Source organism: Notolepis coatsorum (genome assembly GCF_963971535.1).
Source record: "Notolepis coatsorum genome assembly, chromosome: 7".
NCBI lineage: Eukaryota > Metazoa > Chordata > Actinopteri > Aulopiformes > Paralepididae > Notolepis > Notolepis coatsorum.
In genome coordinates, this window is record NC_140171.1 from 133422783 (window position 1) to 133447562 (window position 24780).

Sequence of the window (24780 nt, forward strand, 5' to 3'; positions counted from 1 at the left end):
ATAGCACACACATCCACACGCACACTCACTTTAAACAAACACACTGTAGCACCCACCCCACACACTTTATAGCACACACCCACTTTAAACAAACACACTGTAGCACCCACTCCCCACACTTTATATTTATTGATGAAGGATTGCACTACAACTCGTACACTTTACTGTAAATTGTACCTAAATTGTACCTCATCCCATTTCTGCTTTGCACTATATAGTACTGTACATTAGTACACTGCATAGTATTGTATATTATATGGTAACTCAGTTACGTCTATTCTGCATCGAACATTGTACATATGTCTATACTGAACACTGTGACCTCATTTTCTACTTCTAAATTACATGCTATACTATGTTATTTGATACTATCTTGTCTAGCAGTCTCTGGAGCGTAACAGTAAGAAGCATTTTGTATGAAAGTATTCTGTACTTCTGTATGACAACTATTAAAGAAACTTGAAACTTTAGCAAGCAGCAGGGAATTAAGATAAGTTGGTTCACATTTTCAATAACACTATGACAAGTATGAACATGAACAAAAAAATTAATTAAAAAGAAATCGTATCTTGTATAGAAGCAGAAAATGATAACTGCACTGTGTGCCCGGAGATGGTGTAGTGGTCAAGACCCCCTCTAGAACTACCTCAGGTAGGTTCCCTCCTGCTGGCCTAGGATCGAATCCCCCAGAATCCTCTTTCACCCATCCAACAGTCTCAATAAACAAAATATACCCCAAACAAATAAATGAAAAGGTGTCACATGCATTTGCAGGCAGGCATGCTGACACAGACACGCAGACGGTGTTATTAATAGACATATTTATTATAAAGAAAATTGCAATGGACCCACCTCAAACTCCGCCCTTTTTTGGTTGATCCTCCAATCACAACTGTTGTGTGAAAGCAAGAGTTGTAAAGAGGGCAGAGTTTGAGATGGGTCAATTGCTTTTATATACAAATATTTCATACAGTATATAAAACTAAAGCACTACAGATCAGTACCTTGGCTACAGCCCCAAATTCACTCAAAACCTTTCCTTTTTCATTTCAATAAATAACTAATTTGGTCCAGATGCAAGGATATAATCGCCTCACAAAAATAACACTCACAAGCAGGCTGCTGTGGTTCAAAGACACTCGTAAGCTCATACATTTTTAAAAGGCACCGTGAATTCCTACAAATAAGTGGTTATTACCGTTATCATTCCAACCATGGATGATGGATTCCCCAAATTACTGGAATAGGTTTTCAGATGACTAACTGAAATAAAATATTCATGTTATTTTATTCAGATTCTGATGATAGGACTCAAGTCAACTCCTATCCAACCCCTTTTTGACACACTTGAGTCATCCACAACAGCAGCGAGGAAATGAAAATTAAGCCCCTTTCAGAGTACATCAAGTAATCCATCCCTCCAACAGCAGTCTGCTATCCAGGAGGGGGTTCCCAGTGGTTAGGCTGTGGCCCAACGTCATGCCAATATAAAGACTAAAGAACAAATTGGTGCGTCAAAATGCATTTTTAAAACAGATGTCTTATGTCACATAGTTTTGATCAGAAGCACATTTCAGCACCCTGCATTTTCCAGGGATGGCAGGCCGCTTAATTGGTTCAAAATAGTCTGCATCCACTCTCGCATGCAAAATAGAGCAAAACCAAGTGTAAACGGGAGGAGGGAACGGGATGGCAGAGCTTGCTATATATTTCCCATATAAGGCTCTGTTAAAAGGTCAATTACGGTGTCCTGTGAATCAATGACCATTCAACAAGTCAGACAGTACGCTGATGGATCCCTTCTGCTAAGTCAAACACCATACAGAACTAAATGTTCAATATTTTAATAAGTGCTTCTTTAGTGAACTAATCCTGGCATACCTTCTGTAGATATTATGTTGTATATTAAGTAATCATGGCATACCTTGATTCTGTTGCATTTAGTTTGTCATACCAGAGACGTACATCGAATAAGTGGTTTTTAGGCACACAAAAATGATATGTAATAAATATGGTCAATGCAAATGTTAGAAGTAGTGCTTAAAACTATAACTCATCTTTGGAGCAGACACACAATTTATGTTCAATATTTTCTTACATCTGTGGGGGGGAAAAAAATTATTATACTATAGGCAGCTTGTGAACCAGCTTTGGTATGACAGTCTGTGAGCTGATCACAAGCGTTAATTGTTTTTGTGAAATACCAGTTATTATTGTAAGGCAACTCGTGGTTTTGGATCAAAATACCCAATTGTTCTTTTAGACACGTCTTCTTTGTTACTGCTGAGCAGCCAATACTTACAATTGCATCGCACTTTCAGCACAATAAACTGCTCCCCAACAAATATTGACATACAAACTCAATTAAACCGTGAATATAAAAACCTGAATATAACATTGAGAATGGGTTTAATTTACTTTGTAGCTCTTAGAAATGTTGAAATGCTGACACGGACAGGTGATATATCACTATTCAAAAACAGAGCAGAATGACAATAGTGTTTCTGTAGTGTTAAACCAAATACATACAGTGGTGTAGAAAAACAAATAAAAATGAATCAAACAGGAGGCATCTGTCGTAGATGAAATCGTCAGATTATGGAGGGCATGGTCATATATTCGCTTCCATGGCATCGATCTTTGTGATCCACTTAACCCTTCATGTCCCCTGCTGGATGTTCATACAACACAAACGTAAAAAAAGAGACATTTTGATCTGAGTTTCCAAGACAATCGGAGGCATTTTAGACTAGAAGCAGCAAGGTCTTGAGTTGAGGCTTTTGCCTTCGAGTTCCTTCAGTCAATATATCATAACATGCACTCATTCCGAAGTTCCTTTTTCCTTAAAATCCTTCCAGTGTCTTGTGTTTTCTTTGGGTTTGTTCCCAGAGCACCTCCTCTTGTCCTCTGGCTCTAATGCCCTGTTAGTACATTTAGTAACTGACCTCAGTAAAGGCAGAGTGAAGTTTTATTGAGGTAAGCATATCAATGGGCTGACCCTGGACCGGTACATTTCCATTCCATTCACATGGATCTGCTCTTGTTCTTTTAAATGTTTGAGTAATATTTTTAAGATCATGCTCCACTAGCGTGCATAATGGTCCCATAATATGGTCCACATGGAAGATGCCATTGACTTGACTTTGGAAATCATCGGCCTATAGGTGCCAGCAAAAAGATGTTGGTGCATCGTTAGCACATGGCTACATGGCCATCTTAAGATTAGTAACCAGCCAGTATGGCACTAAGAAGGTCCTAGGTCACCACATGTTCAATATCATGGTCTATGTCATACTTCTCACAGAACGTGCTGGTGAAGGGCAGACAAGTGAGGCGCTCCAACCAGTGCCAGTTGATGGGATATATGTAGAACCAGACGATAAGCGAGGAGAAAAGTCCTACGTAGACCAGCAGGGATAGCCCGATGAGGATGCGTTTGCGGTACTTGTCGAAGGTACCGAAGGTGATGTAGGGGAGGAAGGCGAAGGAGAGCAGCAGGCCGCTGAGGAAGCCGAAGATGTGGGCGATGTTATCGATCCACGGGAGCAGGCCGCACATGAAGAGGAAGAGCAGGATGCCCACCAGCTTGAGGAAGGCCTTCCACGGCGTCTCCAGGATCTGCCAACTCTGGAATAGCTCCACAAACAGGCAGGCGAGCAGGCCAAACTGAGAGCCCGCCGGACCGACCTAGAGAGAGAGAAAGAGGGAGACGGAGAGACGTGAACGCTCAGAGGTCATGAACTACTCAAACATTCTAGAGAAAACTAAAACCAATTGAGGACATAGAAAGGAAAAAGAGAGAGGGAGGGGGCTGGCATTCATGACCTAGGCCTGTGGTAACCTCTATTAATAAATAAGCCACACGACACTAGGGCTGTCTTAAATACTTCGAAGCTTCGAAGCTTCGTTCGATGGCACAAGCTTCGAACATAAAAAAATAATCGAAGTAAAAAAAAAAAAAAAAAAAAAAAAATGTGCCTCCAAAATCTTGCGCCTCCATTCCAATGAAACAAAAGTAAGCGGCGCCTCGACTCCACCTCTCTACAACAAGCACGTGGAGATTATCTGTGTTGAAAACAACAAGGACATGTGCAGCAGACATGTCAACGAAGAAGTCATCAGACGTGTGGTTACACTTTAAAATATGCAAAGACAATGCCCAAAAAGTAGAGTGCCAGATATGCCAGAAGAAAATGGCATATCACAACTCTACAACAACTTTGTCAAATCACCTAAAAAACGTAAGTATCGTTGTACACGACGGCGACGCCACACAAAAAATTAATAAGGCTATGCCTATGCTGCATGGAAGGTTATACAATAAACAGGTGCGTCTTACACTCAGCGCACGTTAGTCATACAGGTAATAACTCAGGTACCGGATACGGAAATACCTCACGTATATATCTGTAGTCACTCTGTAGTCCACAAAATAATATCCCTTAAGCGATAACTCTCTCTAGTGGGAAAACATAGATATTGCATCTCAATATTAATCCTAGGTATATATAAGTCTGACATTATAACACCCCTCCCCCTTTAAATTTCAACATTACCAAATGTCCATGCAATACAAAAATAATAACGGTAGTGTCTTACCCTTGTACACTTTCCAAAAAAAATAATATATATATATATATATATATATATATATATATATATATATATATATACCAAAAAATTACTTAGCAACAGCTTACCAAATAAGGCACTTGAAAAACATATTACCAACAGCCATTACTCTCATAACTGTCTCGTTAAATGTTCAGTCTGTCTGGAGGTTTGCGATCATGCAGTGACCTGCGCAATACTGCTGGTGACTGAGGTTTTGGTGGCTCTGGTGTTGAGAGCATGAGAGGGGTCCGAGTGTCAGTGTGGGGAAGTCCAACTTCTCCTGGGGACACAGACACTGGCGAACAAAATTCTCCCATAGTCTGTTCCACCCGGGTATCCACCGTGGTGCGATCCATCTCTGAAACTGTGTCGTGGCGCAGGCGTACATGGTCCTGGTGTCTACGGAAAACACGTCCATCAGTCATTTGAATGACATAGGAGACTGGGCCACTCTGTTTCAGAATAACGCCAGGCAGCCACTGTTGCTTGTTGATAGTACTGAAGTTCCTCACATAGACCTTGTCCTCAGGTTCTAATTGTCTCTCTTTTGCGTGCTGATCATGATGCTCCTTCTGCTTCTCCTGCTTCCTCTGCACTTTCGCCTTCATGTCTGGACGCAGCAAGTCCAATCTTGCCTTGGGCCTATGCCCCATCAGCATCTCTGCTGGCGTGCGCGCCGTTGTCGTTTGAGGCGATAGGTAAACAGGAAACGTGAAAGTCTAGTGTTTAGAGAGTCTCCTGTCATCCTCTTTAACCCCTATTTCACTGTCTGAACAGCCCGCTCAGCCAAACCAGTTGAGGCTGGGTGGAACGGCGCTGCCCTAATGTGATTACATAAATTCACTGAATAGCTCACTGGTGAATGTTGGGCCATTATCAGAGACCAGGGTGTCTGGCAACCCATGGACTGCGAACACTTGTCTGAGTTGGTCTATGGTTGTGGGGGCTGTGATATTGTTCATGATATGGGCTTCTATCCATTTTGAGTGTGCGTCTACCATGATCAGAAACATCTGTCCCATAAAGGGTCCTGCAAAGTCGACATGCAGCCTAGACCAGGGGTGGTCTGGCCACTCCCATGGGTGCAACCGAGCAGGCGGTGGATTGTTCTGATTAGTCTGACACTGTGTGCATGATTTTACCTTGCTCTCCAGATCATCGTCCATTCTTGGCCACCAGACGTATGATCTCGCTAGGCTTTTCATCCAGGATGAGTCTCATGTATCTCCTCCACAACTTGTGACCGTCCTGGGGGCGGTACGATGACCCTTGACCCCCAGAAGATGCAGCCGTCCTGCAGGCTCAGTTCTGTTCTGCGTTTAGCATACGGCTTCAGTTCCTCTCCCTCCACAACACTGGGCCAACCTTGCAAAAGGAAGGTCTTGACTCGAGACAGGCAACTACCGCCCTGTTTCTATCCTTACATCCATCTCGAAAGTCATGGAAAAAATAGTATACGAACAGGTCGAAAAGTACCTTACGGATAAAAATCTAATCTACGAATTCCAATCTGGCTTCAGAACATCCCACTCCACTGACACATGCCTTCTCTATTTGAACGACCACATCAAGCAAGAGGTGGACGCGGGCAAATACTGCGGCATGGTCATGCTAGACCTACAAAAGGCCTTCGACACTGTCAGTCACACCATTCTGATTGACAAGCTAAAAGCAATTGGTTTTGATAGTTTATCAGTGAGCTGGATACAATCCTACCTGGAGGGGAGAGAACAGATGGTGGAGGTAAACGGTACCCTATCCCCCCCCCTCACAGTGAACTGTGGTGTTCCACAAGGAAGCATACTAGGACCACTACTGTTCCTAATTTATGCAAATGACATGTCGTCAGCTTGTGACTGCAACTTGTTCCTGTTTGCGGACGACTCAGCCCTGCTGGTCTCTGACAAGAACAAGTTACAGGTTGAAAAAACCCTCAGCTCGGAACTAGGCAAAATCTGCATATGGCTCGCCGACAACAAACTATCATTACACATGGGCAAAACAGAGTCCATTCTCTTCGGTTCAAATAACAAACTCAGCAAAACAGACGGCTTCTCAGTTACAGTGGGTGACAATATTGTCACAAGGAAAGATGAAATTACCTACCTGGGTTCCATCCTAGAGGCTAATCTTTCCTGTGACAAAATGGCATCCAATGTAATAAAAAAAGTCAATCAACGAACTCGATTCTTGTACCGGATCTCCTCCCTGGTAAACAAGAATACCCTGAAGACTCTGGCAGGAGCACTCATTCAAGGGTACTACGACTATGCTTGCACCTCATGGTACCAAAGCACCTCAAAGGCACTAAAAACCAAATTACAAACATCTCAAAACAAACTAGTCAGACTACTGCTTGACCTGACTCCTAGAACCCACCTCACCCCTGCACACTTTGCCAACCTAGGATGGCTTAGAGTAGACAACAGAGTACAGCAACTTGCAATGGGCCTGGTCTACAAGATACACTACACGACCAAGGTACCCATGTACATGTCAAAATACTTCCCAAAGGTCAGTGAATACCACGATCACAACACCAGAGGGAGCTCCACAAATCATGTAAAACCCAGATTCGGCTCAAACAAGGGACTAAACACGTTTCGCAATTATGCCACAACAATGTGGAACGCCCTACCTAAAGCTGTAAAGGAATGTAAATCACTACCCACCTTCAAAAACACTCTCAAAGAACACCTACGGGAGACTGCAATTCAAAACTGGCCCCTACAAATGTCCTAACCCAGTTGTACAATAAAGACCAAGCATGGCTTTGTCAGTATTCCAATGTACAGCCCCACCCAACCCCACCCCACCTACCCAACCTCCTCCAATGTACAGTTTCCATGTCAAATGTATGTCAGTATTCCAATGTACAGTGTCCCCCCCCCCACCTCCAATGTACAGCCCCACCCCACCTACCCAACCTCCCCCAATGCACAGTTTCTATGTCAAATGTATATACACTCTTCTTCTGGATTTTTTTAGTATCACAAACAGTACTGTATTTGAAAATCTGGTATGTCATAAATGTATAGATGTAGCAGTACTGTCTATCTGTATGTCATGTGTGTCATATGATGAATTGAAAATGGGGGACCCTGATGGAAACAAGACGAAAGTCTTTCTCAGGTCTGCATCCTCTTAACAATTGTATGTATCGAGCTGTACTGTACTGTACCCATTCTGCAATCTGTTAATAAACTTTTCAATCAATCAATCAATCAATCAGTCCCTCTCTGTCCACTGTTTAATCTGTGCCGCTTTTATAGGCGTCTCTGCTAGCCTCTCCAATAGAAATACAGTCTCTGGAGGCACATATGTAGCGGCGGGTGTCTGTGGTAATGGCAGTCGACTCAGTGCGTCAGCATTTGCGTTATCCTTGCCCGCTTTGAACTCTATAGTGTACTGGTAGGCTGAGAGTGTGAGAGCCCAACGCTGTATCCTGGCTGAAGCCAGCGGTGGGATGCATTTTGTCTCACTGAACAAACTCAGAGGTTTATGGTCCGTTGTGTTAATGAATGCCCGTCCGTATAGGTATTGATGGAAACGCTTCACAGCAAACACAACAGTTAGACCTTCTTTATCTAACAGAGTACCCCCTTTTCGCTGCTGTTAGGGTATGTGAAGCAAAAACAACAGGCTTCTCATCTCCATCCTCCATGATGTGTGAGAGCACTGCTCCGACTCCATAAAGCGAGGCGTCACTCGAGACGATGATCTCTTTGTCTGGGTCGTAGTGAACAAGCAGCTTTGCCGACTGGAGCAGCTCTTTCACTTCCTTAAAAGCTCTCTGCTGCTCTCCACTCCACTCCCACTTAGTGTCAATGTGCAGTAGCTTGTACAGCGGGGCCAAAACATTTGATAAATCCGGCAGAAACTTGCGATAATAATTCACCATGCCCAAAAACCATATTAGTTCATGGACACTCTTTGGGCTTGGAGCCTCCTTTATGGCTCTCACCTTGTCTTCCAAAGGGCTGAGCCCCTGTGCGGTGATCCTGTGTACATGTGTACAACTGATGTGTACATGATCCTAAACGTTATGACTGATCATGCGCCAGGGTTCGAAATTAACGGGGGCTTGGGGCATAATGCCCTTGAAAATGGATAAAATGCCCTCGAAAATCAGTTAAGGGGGGCACTTAATGCCCCCGACAGTTTACTAATTATATATATATATTTATCCGGTAATGGAGCGTCTGTGTATCGTATACGGTTCAGATGACGCGCAAATAAAAAAAATCATTTGGCGGAGCCGGTGTTCTGCACTGGCTGCAGCAGCAGCCAGGTGCTAGTCAGTTTGTGTAAAAATGGCACGCACAATATAAATCAATCTTCATTACGACTTTAAAAACATAGCCATTAACATTACATAGGCCTACACACATCTTGCCATAGCGTTAGCAGTTTGTACAATGTTTGTAGCTGTTAGCTAGCTAGCCCTTCACAACAACAGCTAACACCGTAGCTACTAGCTACTGTAGCAGAGGAGGAAATGGGAGTCTGAGAGGCGGGGTGTTTAAAGACAATGATAGGCGTTTATTCAACATCCAAGAAGGCTAACATACAACTGTGTTTTACTAACTCCAACCGGGACTATTGCCGCTTTCGCGCTGCTTGTTGACGTTATGAACTGCTCCTAACGTGACCGGAGCTGAAGGTGGCGGTGCCACACGCTAAAATGTCCGTGGGGACCCGGCGCCAACCCATAGATAGTTCCAACTCACCGAATTACGTAATCCACCACAGTTGCACTCAATATTTAAATAATGTTAGTCTAAATATATGTAGACAGAAACACAATAATTTCAAGCAGAAAACGAATCTTTCCATTAAGAACTGACAAGCAGGGAATTTAAACATGGTTGACATTGTTTTTGTGTGTTTATATTAATTAAAGAAAGGAAAGTCTAGTGCTGGCTGAGCATATTGTTTGTTTGCACTAAATTAATACTTTGACAAATGTAGCCTATATTTTTCAGTCAGTTCGGTCTTTGTGTGCCAAACATTATTTAAGGCTGTAAACACTGTAAACCTTTTATTTTATTTTTAATAAATGAGAAACATGTTTAGATTTGAGTGTTATAGAAAAAGAAAGCAATACGCTTGGACCAGCACTCACAGATTTTGGTATATTTAATGGCAGCCTGAAACAAACATGTTTCGGAACGATTATGTTCCGAAACATGTTTGTTTCAGGCTGCCATTAAATATACCAAAATCTGTGAGTGCTGGTCCAAGCGTATTGCTTTCTTTTTCTATTATACTCGACGGGATTTCAGCACCCAGTGTTATAATTTGTGAGCGCAGTCTATCTTGACTTTTAGATTTGAGTGTTACATTTTTTTTAATAAAAATTAACGTATATCGAACTGAAAACCGTGACCCCAAATTCGTGATATGAACCAAACCGTCCATTTTGTGAACCGTCCCACCCCTACCGTTTATCATAAAAATTCAGTGCCCCCGAAATACAAAAAAAAGCCCCCGAAAATCAATTAAGGGGGGCAAAAAAAGCCCTTGAAAAAAAATGTTAATTTCTAACCCTGTCATGCGCGGATGAACGGAGGGGGGGGGGGGTCATTTATAATTCCGTGATCGTCGTTAAATGCTTTATGTAGTATGGGTGATATATTGATCAGAGCAGTTTGCATGGATAATAATAAACAAACAGGCTGAAAGTAACGTCAGCGTCCTGTTACCGTTCGATGATGAGACTGGAGGAAAAAGATCCCACTTATTTGACGGCGATCGCCTAAATCCATTTCCGGTTTGTATAATCATAATACACGGCCAAATCGTATAGATTATTGCGTTATGGTAGCGATCGCTACACACGGACGTGTGTCTACAGCCCCGCAACAATATGCGAGTGGCCGGACGCATTTCGGAGACGCACCGAGATCGACCCGGCCATTTCCGGTTTGGCAACTCACCGATCATCCACCAGGGGGCAGTATTGAAGCGTTGCAGAGTTGTGCCGGCTCACACTGCATCAGACCAGGCTCCGTGAGGGACATATGAATAACATGGCGAATATTTTTTATATGATCTCAATAACGTCGTACGCCGTGGATTGGCAGAATTAGCATGAACTTGAAACACGTTGTACGACGTTTTTGGCGCAGGATGTGTTAACTGCTGCATCATGAGATACTTGGTACTCAGCACCAGACTCTGAAACTAGCTCTCCAGGTGGTATCAGATGAGATTTCAATGAGTTCTTCCAAGAGTTTGGATGGAGATGTGTCAGGAAGCTTTGTCTCAATGTTGTCTGTAAAGGTTTTTTTTTTATCCAGAGTAACTTGGTGATCCTTTTCTGTGTTTTATTAACACTAAGTTTCATAATGATTTTCAGATTTTGAGAAATGGTCAAACTTATCCAAATATGATATTTTCATGGAAAACAGTGCAGCTGCAACAGATAGCACGTTAGTGATAATTTTCTGTAATCCAAAAAGAATATTAAAGAAAAATATATATATATATATAATATATATATATTTTTTTTTAAATCTCAAGGCACCCCTGGCAGCTCTCTGCGGCACCCTAGGGTGCCGTGGCACCCCTGCTGAGAACCGCTGTTCTGGGCTGTTCGCACGACTCTCTGTAGCACTTTGCGGTCGAGGGCAGAGAAGTTTCCATACCAGGCGGTGATGGATCCAGTTAAAATGTTTATCCTAAGGGATCTTTACTTTGCAAGGTTTTTTCCCTTTTTACTTCCCTTTACTAACTATCGTTTATTGGGTTTTACGGAGTTTATTAAGGAGTTATTCTTTGATGCAACACAATCTGGGAGTGGGTTTGCAAAAGAAGCATTTCACTGCCATTGTACATAGTAATGTGTATGTGACAAATAAACATGGACTTGACTTTGAAATACCATCGACATTCCAATCCCAACTGTAGTCCCCATTACCATACCACAGGTGGACAGTAAAGGGATAATCCACTCAAACTGCCTCTGTAAGTGGCTTGCCAGCCTGTGTGGTTCCTCACATGCGTTTTTCCATGGCTATTCCTGGTGTGTGGAAGCCTGCCAGCCGGTCTGTCCTGCGGTTAGCAGTGTGGTGAGGTTTCTGTCTCTCGCATCACGAGACATAATGCTGGCAGAGCCACCTAATGTCACGTTACGCAGGTGTCGGATAGGAGCTATTGAGGTCAACTTGTGTGGGAGATGTAATCGAATTAGGTGGGGTGGTTGTTGTGGTTGAAGATTTAGATATTGTAGCTTCATAGAGAAATCAAATGACACTTGAATTTAACAAATTTCATTAAAGGGGACATGTTATGGAACATGGGTTGTGTCTAGTCAAATTTGCTGACGACACAGTAGTGGTGGGCCTGATCTCTGCAAACGAAACATATCCGAGGACTTGACATGGACCACACACATTGACAGTTTATTGACTAGATCCTGAATATCAGTGCTTTAATCCTACTGATCTCCATCTAGTGGATATGAAAAAGAATACAAGGAAGACAAGAGACCACATTGCAGAGACATCTATAATGTCTAATTATATTGTTAAATACATAAAGGACATAAAATCATAACGAAATTGTCATTAAAAAGAATACTCCCACTAGGGTAACAACAAAAACACATTCATTCAAAGGCATCTAATCATCCAGGCGTGCTTTGAGGAGCTGAATTCTAAGTGAGGTTTCAGTTTGCTGAAGGTGATGACAGATGGACTTTTTTTTTGTTGAAGAAAATGTTTCTTTAATCTAAATTACATTTGTGATTGACAGTCTTTGTTGTGATACTTTTATGAGCATAAACATTTATGTCATCAACATTTCGTTGAAAACAAAATAGGCCACCACAAATGTGAACAACATTTTTTAAATTTAATTGATTTGCCATGAAGGCTAAAAATGGTGTATTATTTCAGTTAACAAACTTTGCCATCTTATTTATATTGAAACATATTTTTTAATAAATTGTATAGTACCTTTTGCTCTGGTAATCCACTGGAAATCCACCCCTCTGGTGGGATCAAGATAATCCAGTTTTTTCCTGTGTTGTCGGTTTGAACTACCCGTTTTGAAGATTTGATCCAGATTAAAGCTTGGATTTGATTTCCTGATCTGATCAGATATCAAAGTGATCCTAATCCTGTTTTCAACTACCCAAAATCCAAATCTGATCCAATCAGATAGGGATTAAAAGTTTTGAACTCCTGGACCCAGGCCATCAGGATGCTCAATGAACAATGAACAATAACAGACCATTAAATACACCCACAACACACACATCCACATGCACACACTCACTTTAAATAAACAACACACTGTAGCACCCACTTTACCCACTTTAGACACAACTAATAAAGACAACTAATAAAGAAACTGAAACTTGAAACTTGAACTAAATAATTATTGCCCTTTGTCATACCAAGGACACAAACAATTAATGAGCTTTAATGATTCAATTAGCTTTTCTAGGAGCCATCCTAATGTACTGCCCAGTTTGTAAACGTTTTTGGGTGTAGGGTAGCCAGGCAGGGAAGGAAATAATGAATTTAAAATGTGGTGTGTTGCTACACCCACCAAAAACAACATGTTCAATGTAAGGGAATGAAGAGGTGCTGGGAAATAAAACAATTAAGATTATATTTAGACCAGTTTCTTGTTCCACAGATTCAAGGAAGTCGTATAAAATTGTTGAAAAGATATATGTCCTGTTTAATAATGTATTTGTAGGCTGACCTTTTTTAAAGTGATTAAATAAGTCAGACTGTTGAACTTATTAACGTTCATCCACTAGAAAAGTCTTATCTGTATACGGTCATAGCTATGATGTGAATATGATGATATGTGTAATTGTGTAAATGGAATAGTTTATGCTCACACTAAGGAGCTGAGCTAAGCAGCTGACCAGCCAGAGAAAGAGACCATTTCCTGATTCCTACCCAACAACTTCTCCTTACACTGAAAACCTATTGCAAGAGGTCATGGGTAATAGGTCAGTCAGTCAACCAACCAGTTTGCAAGAATGTGCTTCACAATATATTCTTTACCATTTTAATTTGGTACTTTGACTAGCATTCCTCAAGCCCCTCTCTACTGAGAAACTTAACGGAACATAGGCCAAATGCGTCCACATTTTTATAGGATTCGATCACATTTTCATAACAATAGCACCCTGCGCCGTTTTCATTGAGGTTTCTTACAAATTAACGATGCTTTATCTTGTCCTTTATATGCCGATTATCATTAGAATCTTAAATTGTACCATATGTCCCCCTTTAGACAACATATGTAACGCTACCAGCGCACTTTTGTTAAGATAATTAGTTGGCCATTCACGGTCGCTATACCGAGGTCGCAGTATTAGTTTAACGCTGTTCAGATCACGTCGGAGAATATAGACACATCCCAGTGACCTGCGACCTGTGCTAACGCTCTTGGGAAATGCAGTGTTGTAGTTCTCAACATTTTCAGCCTTTAATTTTAAACCAATGCTGCCATCTACTGACAACAAAAAAGTGTTGTCTAATCGTCACCTTGAGAGCTACTTCCGTATACAGCGCCGCCCCAAACCCATTCTAGAGATTCCCACTTTTTGCTGGGAGTGGGGCGTGGCCGTATTTGGTCCCAGACAATAAGAGTGGCTGCAATTGGTCACCGTGACGTTAGTGCTCACGTGCAAGTATGCATGGATGTGTGTGTGTGTGTATGTGTCACATGCAAGCATGTACAGTGATTTGCTTGTGTTCATGCCAGGGTTACCAGACATTGCAAAATGAAATTCAATGACTTTCAAGTACTTTTACAAGCACTATTTTTCATTTTAAAAGGGCATTTAAAAGGATCCAATTCACATCATGGATGAACAAAACTTTCAATGTGAATGGTTGATTTGAATTCCAAGGACTTTTTAAGTACCTTGTTAAAAAATTGGCTGTTTTCAATTCCAGGCCTTGACTTTTTTTTAAGCACTTCAAGGACCTTGTGCATGCCCATTACCTTTAAGTATGTACCCCCTTGTGTGTGTGTGTGTGTGTGTGTGTGTGTGTGTGTGTGTGTGTGTGTGTGTGTGTGTGTGTGTGTGTGTGTGTGTGTGTGTACCTCAGCCGTGTAGGGCAGGAAGAGTGCAGAGGCCAGGTTTCCTGTGATCCCACTGAGGACGTAGATGATGGAGATGCGGACCCAGCCTGCCAGCTTCTCCAGGTCCCTTAGGATGGTCATCTGAAACACCACTGACACCAGACAGTGTAACAGCCTGCACACACACATACACACACATGGAAACACACACACACACACGCATACAGTTAAGGACACACCGGGTATGGACATGCACTCACAGATAGATAGGGACACGCACACGCACAGGATTAGTATCAGTCAGAGGACAACAAATGAGCCCTTCAGATAAAGAACCTATAAAAAACTTTTATTGGACGGCCCATATTCATTTTATACTATATAGATAGTTATTAATATATATTATTGTTATATTGTAGAAATGTGTGCATTGAAATGTCTGAAAAGTCTCGACGACATTGAAAATAAGGGTGACCTCAATTATGACTCGGCGTCACCAACCCCGACTTAGTGCGGTGAGATACAAGCGTCAGAAAATGCGGAAATTTCTTGCACTTCAGAAAATTGAAAAAAATCGAAATATTGCTTTTTTGACTGCTTTGAAATGTCATTGCTCTGTTCCCTTATTTGCAAACTTAAATTCAACTTGTAAATGAGTTAATTATTGTTAGATAGTTCGACAGTAGTGTCTCTCATACTGTGGCAAAAACGACAAGCGAGGGCTTACGCTGCATGGTCTGTGCGCGTGTCATGCATTAACACTTTCAGTACCGGCCATTAACATGGTGAAGCATGGTTAAATGCCACCACCCACTTCAATGATAGCGTTGTGAACGCATAATCTCTGTCTTAAATTATGGCTATGTGTCTAATCTGCCTGTCGCTTATCAATGACTTGTTTGCAGTCAACATTGTCGAAACGGATTGTTTTTTTAATCCAAGGCACCAACTTTCTGTCTAGGTTGTTTGAGCAAGTGTTACAGTCCCTGGGTATCTGACATATAGTGTCCAGTGCCTACCACCCTGAAACTCAGGGGGCTCTAGAATGTTGGCATCAGACATTAAAGTCCATGTTGCGTAAGTATTGCTTAGACACAGAGAAAGATTGGGATGAGGGTGTCCCCCTTGTTCTATTTGCTGCACGAGAGACCATGCAGGAGTCTCTTGGTTTCAGTCCTGCTGAGCTCGTTTTCTGGCACACTGTTAGAGGACCTCTGAAAGTTCTTAAAGAACGGTTCATGTCAAAGGGTGCCAGCACACCCACTAATGTTCTTGATTTTGTTAGCAAGTTTCGAGAGCGACTGCATCCCAGAGAACTATGAAGCGGCACTATGACGAGAAAGCTGTTTCTCAATCTTTCCAGCCAGGTGATAAGGTTCTAGTCCTGTTACCTATCCTTGGCTCTGCTCTTTCCGCTCGTTTTTCCGGACCGTATGCAATAGACAAGAAAATAAGTGATACCGACTATGTAGTTTGCACCCCTGATCGTAAACGTCACTCTCTTGTTTGCCACATCAATATGCTTAAACCATATTTCTCCAGAGATAGTCTGCAGGTGAAGACCTCAGACCAGACAGCAGGACTGGCCGTCTCTGCTGTTGCCTCAACTCCTATAGTTCCAGACTCTCCTAACGTTAGTGGTGAGGATGTAGATGGCTTAGAGTTGTGCAATGCAGAACATCAGTGTGCTAGATTGTCCAACACTGAGATGTTATTGAACCTGCCCACTCACTTGGCACACTTACCTGAGGAGCAGCGAGAGGACATCACAACTTTGATTCAGGCCTACATGGCTCTGTTTGGTGATGTTCCCTCCTGTACTTCTGTATTGGCCCATGATATTAATGTTAACAATGCTGTGCCTATCAAGCAACATGCATACCGTGTTAACATCACCAAGAGAGCCATGATGCAACAGGAGATTAACTATTTGTTGAAACATGGTTTAGCCAAGCCAAGTTGCAGTCCCTGGAGTTCACCTTGCTTGTTGGCTCCCAAATCGGATGGAACTCCTAGATTTTGTACTGATTTCCGAAAGGTAAATGCTGTCACCGTGCCTGATTCATTCCCACTGCCCCGCATGGAAGATTGTATTGACAACCTTGGATCTGACACCTATGTTAGCAAACTAGATTTGTTAAAGGGTTACTGGCAGGTCCCTTTGACCCCCCGTGCCTCGGAAATCTCTGCGTTTGTTACTCCTGACAATTTTTTGCAATATACTGTGATGCCTTTTGGAATGCGTAATGCCCCGGCCACTTTCCAGCGACTGGTGAACCTAGTCCTGGCTGGTGTTCCAAATTGTAATGCCTATCTCGATGACCTGGTTGTCTATTCGACCAACTGGCATGACAACCTTACAAACTGTCTTTGACTGCTTAGCTGAAGCCTCCCTGACCCTTAACCTTGCCAAGTGTGAGTTCGGCAAGGCTACGGTTACCTATCTTGGTAAGCAGGTAGGACAAGGACAAGTGCGTCCGGTGGATGCAAAAATATCTGCAATCACAACTTTTCCAGTGCCTACTACTAGGCGGGAATTGCGTAGATTCCTTGGGATGGCTGGGTATTACCGTGGTTTTTGCCGACATTTTTCTTCTGTCGTCACTTCTCTCACTAGCCTGTGTAGCCCGTCCAAACCATTCATTTGGACAGCTGATCAAAATGCATTTGAAGGTGTTAAAGCTCTCTTATGCAGTTCCCCTGTTCTCTCTGCTCCAGATTTCTCCCTGCCATTCCAGCTGGAGGTGGATGCCAGCTGGGTGGGAGCTGGAGGAGTGTTATTACAGGAGGATCACAATGGTGTCAGTCACCCTGTTTGTTATTTTCCCCGGAAATTTAACAAACATCAACTAAACTATTCCACAATTGAAAAGGAGACTTTGGCTATGTTGTATGCTTTGCAACATTTTGAGGTGTATGTCGGTTCAAGCGTGTTACCAGTGGTAGTATACACCGACCACAACCCGTTGACATTTCTGTCGCGGATGTACAACCACAATCAGCGCCTCATGCGTTGGGCGCTCATAGTCCAAAATTATAACCTCGAAATAAAGCATAAGAAGGGATCCGAGAATGTGTTGGCGGATGCTCTATCTCGGAAATAAGAATCTCATGCTGTCGACTTATTTGTTGACTCGTTCATTGTTGACCCGAGTGGTTGTTGTACCGACTGCTTGGTGTTTTCTTTTTTTCATAGCTCTTTACTTTGAAGTACATAATTATTATCTCGGAGATGGGAATCTCATTGTTTAAAACATGTTTTGTTGGTGTTATGTGTTATATGTCAAACATGTTTTTGTCTTATGTGTGGGGGTGTTACATCCCAATGTATGTGCTTCCCCAGTGTGTGTCTTGTTCTCCATTTTGTTTCCTCCCTCCAGCCAGAACCCATCCTCCACCATTGGTCCCTGCTATGCCTGCCCCTCCATTGGTGGACTACATATCAGCACAGCACCGATTGGTGGATGGGTTTCAAGACTCCAAGACCCAATCAATAACCATCACCCACCACCCAATCCTGGATCACCACCCCCGGTTAAAACATGGCTGCTCACTTCAGTCATGTCTCTCTCTCTGGCATGAAGCTAGGCCTGGTGTGATTTTGTGACATTGAACTTGGATAATATTGCATTTGTTTATTGGCCTTGGTATTAGTGACATTGCATTTGTGTGTATGGCCACAGAGAGAGCATTGATAGCTTTAGATTGTTTTATTATGTTTGCCATACTTGTATGTATCTCTAATGTGTTATTTTCCTCTTTTTCAGGAAGCACGGATGGGGTGAGCTGCCATTTCCTTTGGACATTGTTTTTTCCTGTTTTTGTTAGGTAAGGGTAGTTTATAAATGGCTGCTTTTTTATATAGCGCTTTTATCCAAAGCGCTTTACAATTTGTTACTCACATTTTACCCATTCATTCACACATTCACTCACACATTCACACACTGACGGCGGAGGCAACCATGCAAGGTCCCAACCTGCTCATCGGGAGCAATTAGGGGTTAAGTGTCTTGCTCAAGGACACATCGACACGCTGCCTGGGAGGAGCAGGAATTTAGGTAGGAGTTTAGGTAATGTAATTTATTTTACCATAGATTAGGTTGGTTTATTTGGATAATAGTGGTGTTTGTTTGTTGTTTTGGCCTTGACTCACCCTTGAGCTACATGTGCTTCCTTTGCATTTATTAATAAATATCATTGTTTACAAACAAGTTAACATATTTGGACCAATATCTCCCTGCAATCCCCCCCCCCCCACACACACACACAAAAGGCTCCTCCATTATATAGCCGTCCTCCTTTTCTTATAAAACCTGGTGCGTGTCTGTCTGACGGCCCGATCTGCAGCGCGCACTGGAGTAGATCGAGAAACGATAGGAAATATAGAAATAGATAAATAGATAGTGGATTAGCGTATGCGACGGAGAGATACACTTTAAATTTTGAGGGAGAGAAGAGAATCTCCCGATTCAGATACAATTGAACACAAACGCTTCCAAAAATATTACATTTCTCTCTGCATATTTGCACACCGCCAACAAAGTACTGGGTCCATGTCCGTTGTCTCTTCTTCGGAATGGATTTGGTGCCAGCTGTAATTTCTGAGTACTTAGCCACTCCCCTACGACAACATTTATATAATTAATATATTTACGAGTCGGATTAAGTTTTGCAAATAAGGAGACAGATAGAGAATATCTCAAAGTAAAAAAATTGCCAATATCTAAATTTCGACCCATTTCAGAATTCTGCAACATTTGGCCTATTTTTTTTATAATTCATTACATTTATATAGCGCTTTTATAGACACTCAAAGTGCTCCCCACAATGTAGGGTGGAAATTGCCTCCTTCACTACGCAGGCTCAATGGCTGCCATACACTGGCACCAGGCACACATCACACTACACAATGGCTGAACGGCTCAGGAAACAGGGATTGATATCAGGCCTTGATGTCAGAGACCTGATTGGGAATTTGTCCAGGAACGTCGGGGAACCCCCTACTCTTTGCGATAAGTGCCCTGGGTTCTTTAACGACCGAATTCAGTCAGGACCTCGGTTTAGCGTTTCATTTGAAGGACGTAACTTTTTTAAGAGTTTGTGACGGCCGTAACAAGGCAGGTTTGACCGTGCCAAGTCACAGATGTGGTTCTTTGTCTCTGAAGTATTCATTACTGACATTGCTGAGCACTGGTTCTCAAAGTGGGGCCTGAGGGACCCAGGGTTCCAGGGAATAAAATCACTAATCATTTCTAGAAGTTAGAATGAAAGAATGTATACAAATGATTATTGTCATCATAGGTTCTACGCTCCTCTGTTATCTCCACACCTAAAGACAGCTATGGAAATCTGAACTATATCATAACAAGATTTGAACAACATCTTGTGAAATGGGGGTTTATAGCCCAATATGTATCAATATGAGGGTCCTTGACATGAAAATGCTTGAGAACCACCGTTTTTTAGAGTGCTGCTTACCCAGCGTGGAGGAAGAGGGAGAGCCAGAGCCGGTAGAACTGGTCAGGAACATCAGGGTTGAGGAAGGGCAGGAGACCACACACATCATCCAGACAGTGGATCTAAAGAGAGACCATTCACTGGCTCAATAGATTGACACACCAGGGTTGTATATTGCAAAATGAAATTCAATGACTTTTAAGTACTTTTCCAAGCACCATTTAACATTTTCAAGGATGTCACTAGAAGGATACAATTCACTTTTAAATGCTGTTTTTTCAAGCATCTTCTTGGCCTGCTTGCCAGCCAGACCAAGCTAGAGCATCACACGTGAAGAAATGAGGAAAAGCAGTTGGAGCGCACAAGCGTGGTATAGCGCACAAACGAAGGTATGTAGAAATTAACTGTTTTGTCCCTGTTGGACTATAAATAGTGCCTGTCAAATGAGCCATACTATTGTCTCCATAGCTATAATATAGAATATATGATGGGTCCGCAAACATCATGAAAATGGTCAATAACGCTGGCGCTAGGGAGTAAAGATGGAAAAACAGTGTGGCAGTCAACAAGTTAAGGAATTCCAGGCCTTGACTTTTTTCTTTTTAAATTCTTATTTAAAAAAAAAAAAAAAAAAATATATATATATATATATATATATATATATATATATATATATATATATATATATATATATATATATATATATATATATATATATATATATATATCAAGCACTTTAACCTGTTAAGCCCTAGTCCTATTTTCTGAAAATCCGCCTAAAAATACATACCTAAGTAAATGGAAGATTGCTCCACTTCTACAAGGTCCATTTGCATGTTCCTGGTATCTAGGGACATCTATGCACCTCATGGAATGTATTCCCAGTGTCAGAAATATTGTGTCTGTTACTAGGCTTGAGTAAATTGTGATGAAACAAAGGAGAATATAAATTATGATTTTTCTTTGCATCTTTGAGAGTGAATAACACCATGCTAAAAATGACCAGACATGAAAAACTGCCACTGAGCTCGTTCAGCACCTTCTTGAGATCATGTGAACAGAAAATCTATGCAAATAAATAAAGGGAAGATGATTAAACATAATGTTTTGTAGATACAGTACTGAATTCTGCCATCCGGACACATGCAATTTGAAATATTATTATAGAATATAGAATACCAGGCCTATAAATGACCTTATTATAGCCAACATCTATGGATCGGGCCAAATCTCTTTCAAATGGCAGAGTTCAATTTGGATTTAGTATCTCCAGGCGTGCACTGAAGAACCGTGAATGAAATCTACTGTATGTACAGTTCCATTCTAATAATGGATATATGAATTTGAATCCGTTTGCAACGCGGATTGTTGCTAAATGTTCACAGAAGGTAGACACACTAACTGTGTCTCCAATCTATGCCAATAACGTTCGGTTTTGTGGTAGAGAATCCCGAGAAATAAAAAAAAAAATTCATACACAAGTCATTCGCTTGCAGGAAGCTAGAATCGGCTGGGTACTGTCGTTTTTTCAAAATGTCAACGCTCATTGAGAGCTCTGGATGCCCTCTTCTCATATGACTATATTCGGTGACGTTTAGCTAATTCAAAATGGCGGATATTCGCTAAATTATAAACACATTCCATAAACTATAAAATCTCACTAATACCACTTTAACCTATTGGTAAACAAACGTATTGATGAAAATATACACTATGACTGCTGTTGTGACATGGTTAGGGTCTTCACTCTTGGATACATTTGAAAAGAAAACGCTACTAAATCTCTCCAGTCACACTACCAAACGGTTAACCCTTTCACTGCGACAATACACAGAAGGTTAACCCGACCGTCGGTTGTGTGATAGTAAAGGGTTAACCTTCTGTCGTGTGGCAGTGAAAGGGTTAAGCACTTCAAGGACCTTGTGAGAACCCTGGACACACACACTAGGGACATCAGGGTTGAGGAAGGGCAGGAGACCACACACATCATCCAGACAGTGGATCTAAAGAGAGACCATTCACTGACTCAGTCAATAATAATAATAATAATAATAATAATAATAATAATAATAATAATAATAATAATAATAATAATAATAATAATAATAATAATAATATATTTAATTTGTAGGGCGCTTTATAATTGTGGAGCAAATCTCAAAGCGCTACAGTGTAAAAGAAACAAAAGCTAGCAAGAGAGTAAAAAAGAATATAAAATAAGCAAGGAGTAAGGAGTAAAAAGAACACTAAAACTAGTAAAAGAGTAAAGAACATAAAATAAGAAGGGCTAAAATTGGTAAAAGAACATAAAATGTGTGGAGCTAAAAACTGGATAAAAATCAACAAAAGGCTCTATTAAAAGATGAGTTTTGAGGCCCTTTTTAAAAGCTCTCAGGTGGTCAGGGAGAGCATTCCACAGACTGGGAGCGGATGAGCAGAATGCCCGATCTCCCATGGTGAGAGCAGAATGCTTGATCTCCCAATAGATTGACACACACACACTAGGGATTATGATACGCTGTCATTTTCTAAGGGAGTTTACTCAAAGCTAATTTATTGCATACAAAATGGATGATTGCACCCTCTGCTGTACAAACGGTGTAATGGGTGACAGTGGGCTTGTAAAAGTGATAAGGCAAGTCATCTCATTTGGCAGAATAAAATCTATATCGCAATATGTTTTTATGCCCCATGATACATATTATGGTCACGCTTTTTGTATCATGATATATTGAATTTCCATATATTTCCCCATCCCTAACGCACACACCTTCACTGGCTATGCAAAAGGCCACACTTTACACACACCATCACTGGATATGCAAGGGAGCACACACACACTCACAGATACACACTCACACTCACAGACACACACTCAATCTACCTGTGAGCAGAGTGTGGCCTCCTCATGGAAGTAGCCATGCATGAAGGAGCAGTACTCTCTGGTAGTTATCTCACACCTACAGGGGGAACAAGGATACATTATAATGTTTAATGTATGTGCCATTACAAATATTGAAGCAATACATAAGTCAGATACCATGGTAGCCACTGCAGAAACCCCCCTCCTCCCATTTCCTGCATATATCCATTAGTACTGCAGGATTTGATGTTTCAACATTATTGAATCATCCGTTTTGCTTCTCCTTTAGTTCCCTAGAAGAACATGACACACGTCAGTCTGCCACATAGTCAGTGTCCAGTACAACCTGAAGGATATGGATTGTTTTTGTTGTTTATAAAAAGATGAATTGTGTATCTAAATACCTATATCCAGGGCTTTCCCTAAACTGGAGTTTAAAGGTGGCGATGGCCTGTGTGTTAAAACCTAAGACACAGGGCATGTGGCTGTGAACGAAGTCAGAACAATAGATAAGCAGCAACGAGTCCCGTAGCAGAGCTGTTCAAGGTCGGCATTCCTCTGAGTGAGTGAGTGAGTGAGTGAGTGAGTGAGTGAGTGAGTGAGTGAGTGAGTGAGTGAGTGAGTGAGTGAGTGAGTGAGTGAGTGAGTGAGTGAGTGTGAGTGTGAGAGAGTGAGAGTGAGAGTGAGAGAGAGAGAGAGACGTTGCCTAGGTGATGAGACGGGTAGATAACAAATGACAGAAAGTCAGTGGTAGATCGCTAATTAGGGCCAGTTGAGTTTGGATAGCGAGACCGACCACACCAGGCCTCCTCCTCCTGATCGGGAAGGGGAAGGGAAGCCACGAGGAGACGAGCTAGGACGCAACAATCAAGATTTTATTAATTTAGTTTCTTAACCTTTTAAAGACGTTCAATTAGTTTCATTCTGTACGAGATGCTATGTTTATGCAAATAAACAACCTTTTCTGATACAACCTAGACTTTCAACGTACGTCATTTCGGATGCAAACGGGGGATAGAGACAGTGTTTTAGCCAGTCAGTGCGTGGGAGGACAGAATTCCACTGAACGATTGCCTCCGTGAACTAAATCAACACAACGCAGACACATCACGGGAGAGGAGATGGAGGCTGATAACAATCAACGACAGGCTAATCAGACTAATCTAACAAACCGCAGTCTGACACTGTACAATCCTCTCCCCTGGAGCAGTTGGTGGTTAAGTGCTCCAGTGATCTCCTCATATTAAAAGGGGCACTTCACTGAAAAACCTTTTTATCCACATAATCTCACACATATCCCAAGGCTCTAAACTGTTTTGCACACATTCATTTAGTTGGACAGTTATTGAGTTATGAGTTTGAATATCTCCTCCCGTGATGTCATCAGAGGACTCTGAATCCTTGTGTTGTGTTAAATACAGCTCAATTAAATGATGTAGATGAAAAAATAGCAATCCCTATTGCAATCCTTATCTCTATTCTTTGATATATTATAATAATAATAATTCGTTACATTTATATAGCGCTTTTCTCAGACTCAAATCGCTTTACAACGTAGGTTTAGGGAAAGTGCCTCCTTCACCACGGAAAGGCCCAATCTACATCATATGTGTGAGATTATGTGCAAAATAAAAGTGAAGTTTCCTGAGAGGACGGTCCTGTTTTGAAGTGACTCGAGGGACGGTCCTGTTTTGAAGTGACTCGAGTAGGGATGGGCATTTTAAAGAAAAATCCAGAACGATTGATCGCATGCTATACTCATTGATCGTGTATTACTCGAAAAGGGG

The 24780-nt window shown here is 41.7% G+C and overlaps 1 protein-coding gene across 1 annotated transcript in view; it reads right to left on the reverse strand.

Annotated features, from left to right (window-relative positions):
- Positions 1-812: 812 nt before the first annotated feature.
- Positions 813-24780, reverse strand: part of LOC311232229 (inactive rhomboid protein 2-like) — a 142733-nt gene continuing 118765 nt past the window's right edge. Inside the window, exons 16-19 of the mRNA XM_084318958.1 lie at positions 23015-23090; positions 20152-20252; positions 14695-14848; positions 813-3687 (exon numbers count right to left, since the gene is read on the reverse strand). Of these exons, the coding sequence (XP_084175084.1) occupies positions 3256-3687; positions 14695-14848; positions 20152-20252; positions 23015-23090 (763 nt within the window). The 3' untranslated portion in view covers positions 813-3255. The remainder of the gene's footprint in view (positions 3688-14694; positions 14849-20151; positions 20253-23014; positions 23091-24780) is intronic.